The 11687-nt window shown below is 43.3% G+C and overlaps 1 protein-coding gene across 1 annotated transcript in view; it reads right to left on the reverse strand.

Moving 5' to 3' along the window:
* CRYL1 (crystallin lambda 1) overlaps nucleotides 1-10682 on the reverse strand; it is a gene marked incomplete at its 3' end in the record, with an annotated part of 48529 nt that extends 37847 nt beyond the window's left edge. Inside the window, exons 1-3 of the mRNA XM_079549230.1 lie at nucleotides 10542-10682; nucleotides 8406-8513; nucleotides 1325-1451 (exon numbers count right to left, since the gene is read on the reverse strand). Coding sequence (XP_079405356.1) covers nucleotides 1325-1451; nucleotides 8406-8513; nucleotides 10542-10573 — 267 coding nt within the window. The 5' untranslated portion in view covers nucleotides 10574-10682. The remainder of the gene's footprint in view (nucleotides 1-1324; nucleotides 1452-8405; nucleotides 8514-10541) is intronic.
* Between the last annotated feature and the right edge of the window lie 1005 nt (nucleotides 10683-11687).

Consider the following 11687-nt stretch of genomic DNA (forward strand, 5'->3'; position numbering starts at 1 on the left):
CTTACTCAGTGTAACATGCTGACCACTGCTGCTTCACAGAGGTAAAAAGGTTTGCTAGTTAGCTCACAGAATCAAGCTGATCCTTGTCATTACTACTGCAAACATCCGCATAAGGATTCTGTAAGACTGAGTGAACAGACAATAAATTTGCAGATTAAACTCAGTAGAGGTAAGCAATACACACGTGGAAACTATGAACTGACAAACTCTAAGCTTAATACAAATGAGAAAGTAAGCTATTGGGTTAACACTGAACAGTTTCATGACCTTTTGAAAGGGAAGTGAACACAAAGCAGTGTACTAAAGTAATAAATTGTGGTGCATTCACATCCTGACTTCTTTGTGAGGCATTGCTTTACCTCCCATTCTTTCCCCTTCAACTAGCCAGCTTGGCAAGAGGAAAAAGGACTGGAAGTCTGTCCATTTGATTAAAATTATGATTAAGGATGTGCTGAAGCTGATCAAACTGTGATTTTTACAGCCTGATACAGTATGAATTGTAAACTCCTGAGTGCAGCACATGAATGTGTGGGGACAATTAATGAACACTGGAATAGTAATGGGCAACCCTGTAAGGTAGAAGGTGCCAAGTCTGAGCAGACTTATTTATGCTTTACTCCAGAAATGATCTCTAGTGCATCCACTCATTTAACTATGCCCATGTCAGTGAGCATACTAATAGATAAGCAGCATGAACTGTCAAGTCCACTAATTTAGCTTGTTCCTCAAACGTTGCTTAGCAGCATGGATTTGGTGCTGTCTACAAACCTTGTTTTTAATACTCTAATGCTGTGGATACATTTCAGCTACAATTTCAGCTCTTTGTGCAGGACTCTTTATAGCACCCATGACAAGCTGTGACAGAGGCAGTTTTTGCATGAGGGCACAAGCAGGAAGAGGCCTGCATTCCATGACAGCAGAACAGAATTTACCTTTGGTATAGCCATATTTGCTGTCTCTAGATACCTAAAGAAGAAATCTTCTTCCTAGCTCTAGAACGTGTGATGTTCTCCAGCAGATAAGCCCTCCCCTGAGAATCTCCTGCCCCATATTCTTCTTTCTAACAGGTACAGTCTTTGTTACACACACAGGTAAACAATTCTCTTACAGCTGAGAGTTTTTTCCAACACAACCCAGAATAAACTTGCAAAGATTCTCAAGCAGGACAAACTACAAAGAATTCTTTCCTGGCTGGAAAGAATTTTAATCATAACAAACACAAACCTCCTTACAGGGATGGGGTGTTGAACTCTTCACTGTCCACCTACAGCAAGCAGTTTTTCATCTTTCCTTGTTTGCTAGGAGTTGTCAAACATTTGCTTACCTGAATGAAAGTAGCACCCTCTAATGCAGCCTTCAGGTCTGTGCAGATGCTGATGAGAGCCAACTGCTTCTCTGCACTCAAAGTTCCTTTCAGGAATCCTGACTCCTCCAGCTCTTTCATTTGTTTGCTAAACAAATAAAGCACATTTAGCTACAGTTATCATTTTTAAGCCACTACTACTACTATTTTTCAATAAAAGCTTCTTAATGACGCAGTAATGACACACTACTTGTCATGCCACTGCATATATAGTCAAATATAAAGGTTAATTTCAGTCCTTTATCTCTGCTTGCCTCTCCTTCCTGCAACAAGAGTTTTCTTCTCTTTGTACTTGGGCAGCTAAAAGGTCTATTCCTAATCCCAAATTAGCCATCACATCAGATTTGTTTTTACTAGTGCAGGATCAGCAAGAGCTTCTCCTTAAGTTTAGTGTACCTTTTATTTTGTTCCTCTATTATTACAAACAACAGCCCTTTTGTTATGACATCTCACTATAGAATCATTGTTTAACCATATTAAAAAAAAAAAAAAAAGAACAGATGCATTCCATGTTCCTAAAAAAAAAAGGAAAAAATTCCCCTAACATAGGTAATGACTACAGAGTGTCTGAAAATTTCTGTAATTAATTAATTGAGTGGCCAGAGCTTTAACTGCACATTTAGGTACACATCACTACTGCATTTGGACAAGCCACCTGAGAAAATCTCTACAGCTTGAAACCTTTAAAAGCTGAGAGCAAGCAAGCCATTTTCAAAACTGTTCAAGTAACTGAGAAGTGCAATTTTCACAGAAGTTATGGGGGATTAAACCATCTGATCACTATGAACCTGAAGCTCTCTGATACAACCATTAATATATCTAAGCTTATCAGTTGCCTCAGTTCAAAACTTCTCTATAGCTTTGTTATTATTCAGCAAAAATTGCTCATTCTGAAGAGAGGAAGAAATTCAGCTGTTAGTCTCGGGGGGGGGGGGGGGGGGGGGGATAAATAAATACTTTATTCTCCCTACCAAGTTACTTTCAAAACTTTGGTTTCTCTTTGGTGCTTGCTTACACAATAAGTAAACTGCACTTGGCACCCAGCTGGAGGGTATAAAAGTCACAGCAAATAGAAACTGTACAGCCTGGGGGAAAAAAAAAAAAAAAAAAAAAAAAAAAAAAAAGAAAAGAAAGTGTATTCCTGTATTACAAATATCACACAGCTGAGTATAGAAACAACTAGTGATCCATCACATGTTCCCTAAGTGACTGTGACACAAGGGCACACGTGACAGTCTGCACGAGGGGATTTCTGGGACAGCACCACTGGACTTAGTTTTGCACCCAGAGACCTCAGAAGAGACAGGGACCCCATATGTTTCCTATATTAACTACAGCAGCCAGAGGCAAACGCTGCCCTTAATCCTTAGAAGCCAGGCAGGCAGTTAGCCTTGGAACAAGGGTAGCATCAGCTCCAGACTTCCTCTCCAATCCAACCCCAGCACTTACACTGAGGCAGCATTTCAGCATTACCCTAAGCAGAGGTACTGCAGACAGGGATTGACTGCACCTCAGCTTTCAGCCACTGTATGAAGTTGGGGTGAGAAGCCCATCAACAGCTTTCCAAGCAGCATTTTAAATTAACAGAAGAGGGAGAGGGATGAAGGCCATTCCATCTCCATCTTTTACTCCATGCTTTTCAGACTGCCTGCTGACAACATGGGCTAATATATTCACACTCTGTCAATCCATCCTTTTATTTAGAGCTCTTGTCAATAAATGTTGAGTTCATAGATCTACTATTAAACTTCCTCCCATAGATTCCCTAAATAAAATGAATGAAGTTAATCTCACCTACCCTCTCAGCACATTCTGAGACAATAACCTTCAGTTCTCTTTCAGAGAGGAAAACAGTGTCTTTGAATTTTTTTTCTTGGCATTCAAATATGCAATGTCTCATCTTTACGATAGAAGTACCTATTTCTCCCTGACAGAAAACAGCAAAAAACAAGCCATTTCAATCACAGTATTAAGTTAGCAAAGATACAAGTTACTTATACAAAGACAATTTAGTTCCCATTAAACTACACAGAAGCAAGTCCAACCTCAGAGATTCAGTGGGCCCTCAAATATTCAGCTTGAGCTGAAATCAACTATCAAATTGCAGATACTGAAATAAAATTCTGATTTGTTATATTTTCTTGGACACAACATAACTAAACTCTACTAGTTCCAACATGGTTTTATTAAAAGGTCATAACTACCAGAATCATAGAATCCTTAGAGTTGGAAGGGACCTCTGAAGGCCATCTAGGCCAACTCCCTTGCAATAAACAGGGACACCACTGTTAGACCATGCTGCCCAGGGTCTGAGCCAGCCTCATCTTCAAAGTTTCCAGAGACAAGGCATCAACCACATCACTATATAACCTGTTTTAATGCCTCACCACCCTCACTGAAAAGATTTTTTTTCCCTTCTATCTAACCTAAATCTATCCTCCCTGAGCATGACGACATTTCTCCTTGTTCTATTGCTTTTTTTTTTTTTTTGTTTTTTTTTTTTTGTTTTTTTTTTTTTTTTGTTTTTTTTTGTTTTTGCTGCCACTTTCGCTAATACACTTATTGACAATGTGATTGTCTTATTCCACAGATGAACTCTAAGCTTTCCAAATGTTTCCAAACTCTACTTAAATTCCTCTTGGGTCCTACATTGCCACAGAAGCATAAGCAACGGCAGGGAGCCTCCCCAGTACTTAACATGTATTAAACTGTAACAGACTGGTTAACGTACACAGCAGTGCACCACTGACCTCTACTGGATGACTTTTTATTCAGAGCATCTTCAACTTCAGGGTCATCATCCCCAAGAACGAGCACAGACTCTAAGGACAAAGCAGTCACTGCTGTAGGACACACCACATGACTTCACACTACAGCTGTACCGCATGCAAAGCTTGAAAAGTTTGACTCAGTATGTCCATAATGTCTTCAGAGAATGATAAATTCACACTCAGAAGAAAATGTTAATTCTTTTGAGAGCCCACACTTCAACACTGTCTATCTCCAGCGCTTCACTGTTGTACTGGACTGCATGTCAACATTATTCTGGGAACTGAACCAGTATTTATTTCAAAATAGGGCACCCAATCTATAACAACACTTTGGATCCAAACTGCCTGTGATGCTCTTGGTGACAACACCTATTGCAGAAGGTTTTAAAGAAGGGCCTTGGAAGCGATGCCAATAATTAAACAGTCTTTTTCTTATTATTACTACAGCAGGGGAAAGGTCTAGAGGGAATGGAAGTAGCCACCATACCTAAATGAATTTAGCCCTACAGCTTCCAAACCTAAACAGTTCAGCACAAGCTCAGAGCACGTGTATGAGTACGTGACCACCCAGACAAGGCTGAGCAGACAAGCACCAGAGCACTACTCAGCACAAACTCCCCAGCCTTCACATCTGAGGAAACCAACACATTTCTGAATGCAGAACTTCTGAAAAGCAGAGTTATCAACTCCAACACAGCAGCGACCCAGCTTCAGGCTTCACAGCTCCTTAAAAGAACCTGGAAACTTTTATTTCTCAGTGATTGGAGGAGTTCTAAGACAATCATGGGGGAACTATTAGACCAGTCTCAAACTTCCCATCCACTTTTTCCATACAGTATTCCTTCTATAGCCTCACTACCTTATTATTAGTGCAACATTTCCACTGTGTTTTATCTTTATCAGCAACATAATTCTTCTTAGAATAGCAGCACAGTACTTATTTGAAAGAAATCTACACAACAATCAATGGGCAAGGGGGTAGCACGCACTACATGGTACATTTTAGGTTTAATTTCAGGAACACCGCACTATTTGTTTTTCTTTTTTTCATTGTTTTAAAGTTCAGCAATCTTGCAATCAAACCAGAATCACAAGGACTGAGAAGAAAAAGTATCATACAGGAAAAGTTACACTTTCTAGGGCAGGTTATTACAGGTTTTTTTCAGTAGGTCAAGTGGCATGCAGCTGTTCAACTGATTTTTTTTTTTTTTTTTTCCCCTCTTTCCCTGGAAAAAAGGTTGTTCCATTAGAGCAGACACTGGTTAATGAGGCTACTGGTACACCCAGTTCAATCCAGCATGAAGTCAGGGCACCACGTGCATGTCAGCAGGCAGGTAGGCCATGAATCCACCACACCAAGCTAGGCCTTAGTAAACACATTTTCCTTTCCCTATCTGGTCTACTGCTATGGTGGTAACCTGTTACAAGTTTCCGCTTGCATCAGTAGATGCAAATTCCGGTCTGGTCTCATTTTCGGGCACCCATTCTGGAAATAGTGCAGAACACATTTCAGAGTTTCCACACAGATAAAAGCAGCCCCTCATCACCAACTGCAAGTCCATCCTACTCTTGTGCCTGTCCTGCAGATCTGTGCACCTGCTGTTTAGTGAGACCTAAATTCACTAGGCTAAGGAATCCTGAAGTGCACTTCTTACACAGCTTGTATAGATTCAGAACAATGAATTAAACCAATGTTCCAAAAGTGAATCACGTAGTAGCTCATTCCTACTCCTTATAGAAGTGCTTTGTACTACTCAGACCTTCTCTTAGTTTAGAAAAGCTAAAAACATTCCTTCGTACTGTTTAATATTTTGAAGTAGCTCCATACTGTAAGTCACAGACTAAAGAACAAAACTCTTTTCAACACCGAATTAAAAACAAACAACAACAGCACACAACCACACACCCAGAAACAACCCACAACTATCTTTTAAAAATTTCCTAGGAAGCAAATCCCAACAAGTTCAGAAAAATAACTACCAATGGCTTTGTCACTCAACTTCACCAGGCAAACCCTGCTGCTCTCCTCTATGAGCCTTCAGGATCTGCTGAAGTTCCAGCTCTTATAAAAATATCACCTCAGTAATGCAAACAGTTTTATTGCAGGTTGCATACTATGAAATCAGTGCCAAAAGAATGTTCCAGTTTAACTGTATTTTCACAGATTCAATCATTAAAATACTGGTTGGGAAAACAACAACTGCATAGCATTTGTGACAAGAGCACAAGCCATGTTTTTCTGGAACTAAACTTTTTAACTAAGATGTTAGAACAGCCAAGATACATAAGTTAATTATAAGTTGAGTTAAGAACACCTTATGTAAAGGGCAAAACCTGCCTCGAACTCCTATGGAACAGCACATACAGGCACAGAACAGTACACTGACACACCTCAAATAGCTCTCCACACAGCTATACACAGTAATTTGTTTCTCTTTTCCAAGCTGAAAACCTCAGAAGACTGAAGTCCTCATTCTGCTATTAGACAAGGAATAAATAGGGACGAGTGCCAGCTTCACTAAAGTAGCATGCAGAATTCCTTCCATTCTCAATAATCTACAATCTTACTGCAGATACTGCTATGGCAGCAATTCTGCAAGAAGTGCAAGTGTAATAAATATGTTAGGCTTGACTAATATCTACCTGCAGAGTTTTGAAGAAAGAAAAACAACACAAAGACAAACCTCCAAGATAGATTTCCCCTCTTCCACTATCTTTTTTTTTTTTTTTTTTTTTTTTTTTTTTTTTTAAATAAGTAGTAAATCTCACTAAAAATTGCATACTGCTTAACCTTCAAACTCCAAGAACTGAACTAATTCAACAAGGGGCTTCTGAAGTTCCTCCTCCTTGATACGAGCTTTGTTACTCAAAATAATCAGAGTGCAACATGCCATAACCCTTTTTCATGTGAAACTTCATGTCTATACCAGCTGCCACATAGCAGTTGGGGCAGGGAACACTGAAACATTGTGCTTTATACTTATGATCAAACAATCTGAACTTTAGAATTAAATGCTGGTAAAGCAATATAAGGCTGTGTTCAGAATCTATTAACGCATGCCCCCTCCTACACAGACTAGATTCCAGGACTGGCAAGAAGAGGGTGAGCAGGACCAATCAGTCACTGTTCCTTCTAACGAACCAGTGGCCAAGTAAAGCAGCTGAGAAACCAGGTTCAAAGCAAACAAAAGGGAATAGCTCTTCATGCAGAGAGCAGTAAACCTGCACATCACAAAGTCCTTTGGCAAGCAGTTCACAGAAAGATTTACACAGGTTCAAGGGAAGGTTAAGAGAAATACTTGGAAGCAATATGGTTAAGAGTCACTCAGTACATATGCAACTTCAAGACACTGTAAGCTCAGGGAGGGGAAACAGACTGGCAAGACTTGAACTTACAGCTCTCAGACATTCCCAAAGAATGCCACTTTCCCCACAGTGCAACAGGGTTATCAGAGAAAAGGGTTGGGGTGTACTGCTCTGAAGCACTGACTTTTCTCATGCTCAAGCCCTCAAATCCGCACTTTTTAAAGTGCTTCCAAGCCTCTACTGTAACTGGTCAGTAGTTGTGTCTTCAGTAGAACTAGCTACCTCTTCTTTCAGGACTCCAAAAAAGTTGCTTCAAATTTTTTAAATATTTCTAATTAAACTAGTAATTACAGTACAGCTCCTTAGCAATCATATGAGCCACTTTGCATCTTGAAACACCTTTTGTTGCATTTGTACAGAAAAAAACCTTACACTCATGTATTTAATCATAGTCCATAGATAACCTAATCACAGAAAACATGGTTTCAAGAACTTGGATCTAAGCTTAAGCTCCTAAGAGATTTGGGAACATGGTTCTTCTGATAGTAACAGTAGTCATAGTTTAATGCTAATGCTTTCTTTAATGCTCAAGATCTATGCTCCTCGAATAATGAGACTGTTCACTTCTAGTTACAGAAATCCCACAGATTCATTACAATGTCAGTCATTTGCACAGTCTGGTAGTGATATGACAAGAGAGAATGGTTTTGAACCAAAAGAGATGAGGTTTAGGTTAGATGTTAGGAGCAAATTCTTTATTCAGAAGGTGGTGAGGCACTGACACAGACTGCCCAGAGAGCTGTGGGTGCCCCACCCCTGGAGGGGCTCAAGGCCAGGCTAGACGGGGCCCTGGGCAGCCTGGGCTGGTGGGTGGCAGCACTGTTGATGGCAAGGGGTTGCATCTGGATGGGCTTTAGGGTCCTTCCAACCTGAGTTGCTATCATAGAATCGCTTAGGAGACATACCGAATGTTTTCCAGCGCAGTTGTTAATTGTTGTTGTGCAATATCATAAAGTCTCACTTGGAAGCCTCCAGCAGCAAACACCATGGCCCAGCTGCGACCAATGAGTCCACTGAAAAAGAAATAAATATTAACCAATTAATTAAAAAAGTATTTTCTTCTGGAGTCCAACGAGCACTTCAAGAACTAAACCAGAGTTTGAATTCTCCAGCATTTAATCTAAAGATCAGTTACATATTAATAAGAAACTAATCTCTCTCTTGAGCAAAGAAATATCCTTCACTAGTTGTACAGCAGCTTCTGAGAGCAGGGAGAAAGACAACCAGGAATTAAAAATAGAAGGAGGACAGAATTCTAAGGAGTAGAAACCACTACTTTGGGACGATGGATTCAAGCATCAATAGTTTTGTCAGCTGTAATCCTAACCTAGGAGCTGGTGCAAAGAACCACATTACTTGTGGTCCATTACAGAGAAATGTGTAGTAACCAATAATTGTATTACATCAAAGCAATGCTGGTTTGAACTTAAGTAGTTTTATTACTGGGCATTAGCTTCTTCAGAAAGAAGCACTGAGACACAGTGCAGCAAGCTTAACTTCAGATCACATCACAAAAAAAAAAACAAAAAAAAAAACACCCAAACCAAAAACAAAAAAAAAACACAGCCCCAGCAAGAAGAACTCCACAGCCACAACTGTCACAGTGACAGCATTGATCAATACACGCATTTTCTGCCACTTCCCATATTGCTGTCCCTGTAACACTGAACTTAAACAACCTCTGGCATTTGGGAAAAGGAAAGGCCAGGAGGGTAACAGTAAAGGACGATGGGGGGTGTAATAAACAGATAAGTCAGCAAGCCAGATGCAAAAAGAAGGAAGAGAAAAATAGGAACACATCCAGGCTTTATCTAAAGTAGAACAAAAAGAGAACAAAATAGGAAGCTTTGGGGGAAAAAGTAGGAGTCAGAGGAAATAACTGAGGCAAAAATAAAGTGAAACTTCACATTTAGTATTGTTGAGTGAGCACTACCCACTGAAAGCATACAATTTAAACTACACATCAAACACACACAGAAGAGCCTGCATCTCTCAAGCAAACTACAGAATAAGTGCACTTACAACAGACAGGTGCAGGCCACGGTAGCTACAGCAGCCCCCCAGCTAGCGAGCACTTGACAACTAAAAGCACTGGAGTACTTGAACTCCAAACAAGCATACCTGGGCTACCAATACCTTTATAAACTAGTAACCTCTTCAACTTCAAACCTCTTCAAACTGCACTCTGAATAAGGGTTATTTAAATCAACATTTAACAACAGCAAAATAAGTTTTATTTTTATTCACGTAGATTTTTAGAACTGCGAGATTTGCCTTCTTTAGAACTCCACAGCACACACAGCTGCCCCGCGGCAGAAAGCAGCCTTGCACTATTCCTGCTGTACGCGACAGCGCCAGCACGACGCGCGGCTGAAGCGATGAACCCCCGGGCCGTCCTGCCGGACACGAAGCGCCGTCACCCGGGGCCCAGAAGGAAGCGCGGCACCCCGGGGTCCCACCTGCTCGCCCTCGAGGCGGACGGAGCGCGGCGGTGCCGGCGGGCCGTGCTGTCACATGGCCGTGCCGGACACGTGCCGCTCAGCTCCGGCGGCCGCGGACACGGCGCGACTGAACGCCCCGCGGCTGTGGTCAAGTCAGGGTCGTCGGCTTGAGCTCAAGGAGTGGGTGAAGCAATGCACTCGGGAGTCAGAGACACCGCCGCGTGTTGTGAGAGCGCTGCAGAAGCCTAGCAGGGAACGCTAGCAGGTCAATGACGCTCCCGGCTCTTACGAGCTCTCAGCCTCCTCCACCGGCGCTCCACTTGTGCAGAAACGGGACGGAGCACAGTGGGCAGCGCTGCTGCAGAACCGCAGGAGGCCGTTCGTTACGGAAGCGCCCCGGGGCGCACAGAGGCCTCCCGGCCGCTGGCACCGCCCGCAGCCCGCGGGGCCTCAGCCGGCAGCCGCTCTCCGCGGCGCCGCTCGCAGCCGCTACCCCTCGCTACTGCGGCGCGGCGGCCCCCCTCACCCCGAGGCCTGGCGCCCCCGGGCCGGGCCCCTCTGCGCGCAGCGCCCCCCCGCGGACGGGCGAGCAGCCCTCACCTGCCGATGATCGCCACACGCGCGGACTCCATGCTCGGGGGACGCGCAACCACAACCACCACACAGCCGGGGGCGCAGCCAGCGCCTTAAAAAACGCCCGCTCCCCACCCACGGCTCCCGCCATGTCACGGCCGCCCCCATTGGCTCCTGCTACGAGCTCTGCCATTGGCCGCGCGCCGCGCCCCTCAGCGGCCACTCCTCGAGCCCGGCCGGCCGCCCTCGCTCCCCCGACGGGAAGGAGTCTGCTGCGTTCGGCTTCCCCGGCACGCGAGGGAGGCTCTCGCGCGGCCCGAGGGAGGATGGGCACGACGTCTTCCCTCGCGTCGAGAGGGCGGTTTTGCCCGGACGTTTATGTGCGGTAGCCCACGGGCAGCGCCGTGAGACGGCAGGCGGGGTCTCACCTTCAGGACGAGAGCAACCTTTGCCGGGACACGGTCTGCCTGGCCTTCCTCCGTGCAGGCGTGCTGAACCACGGCCAGCTTCTTGCTTTTATGCAGAGACCTCAGTTTTACCATACTGGCAGAAAGTACCAGAGCCACAGCTTCAGAGCTGTTCAGGTTCCGCATCAGCTCCCACTGAAACTCATCCAGCTGTGAGTTGGGGCCTTGGGAGCTGCTGCCTCCCGTCCCGTCGTGCTTGGGCTGCAGAAAGCTCTGGATTCCACAGTGATGTTCAGATTTAAAGCTAATTCCATGCTTTGTTTATTCATTAGGGAAGCACCGTTATCATTCAGAATACTTTCTTCCTGAGTTCTGATGATGCATTTTTGCTGACCTTGTTTCTTTCCATGAGAACTTTTCTGTATTCTGAAAGAATGTGACTCCACAATGTCAACACAACATTATAGAGTTGACCGCTCTATAATTTCTGCTGGAGTGCTGCATTACCTGTTTTTTGTTTATTCTGTGTAGTTCCCATTCATCTATATTGGCTCTGTTATGCTGGATGTTCCTGAAAAGAAATAACAATTAAGATTTTAAATGTTTACTAGCTTCCAAAGATCTGTACGCTTAACATAGCTGAGAACCACTTGTAAGTTTTGTGTTAATGGCATACTAAAAGAAGTTACATTGAAAATAATTTTTCCTCTCAGAATATGTGTTTCATAATTACTGAATGTCAGTGAATCAATTTGGCTCTCGTTTC

Source organism: Tetrao urogallus (genome assembly GCF_951394365.1).
Source record: "Tetrao urogallus genome assembly, chromosome: 1".
NCBI lineage: Eukaryota > Metazoa > Chordata > Aves > Galliformes > Phasianidae > Tetrao > Tetrao urogallus.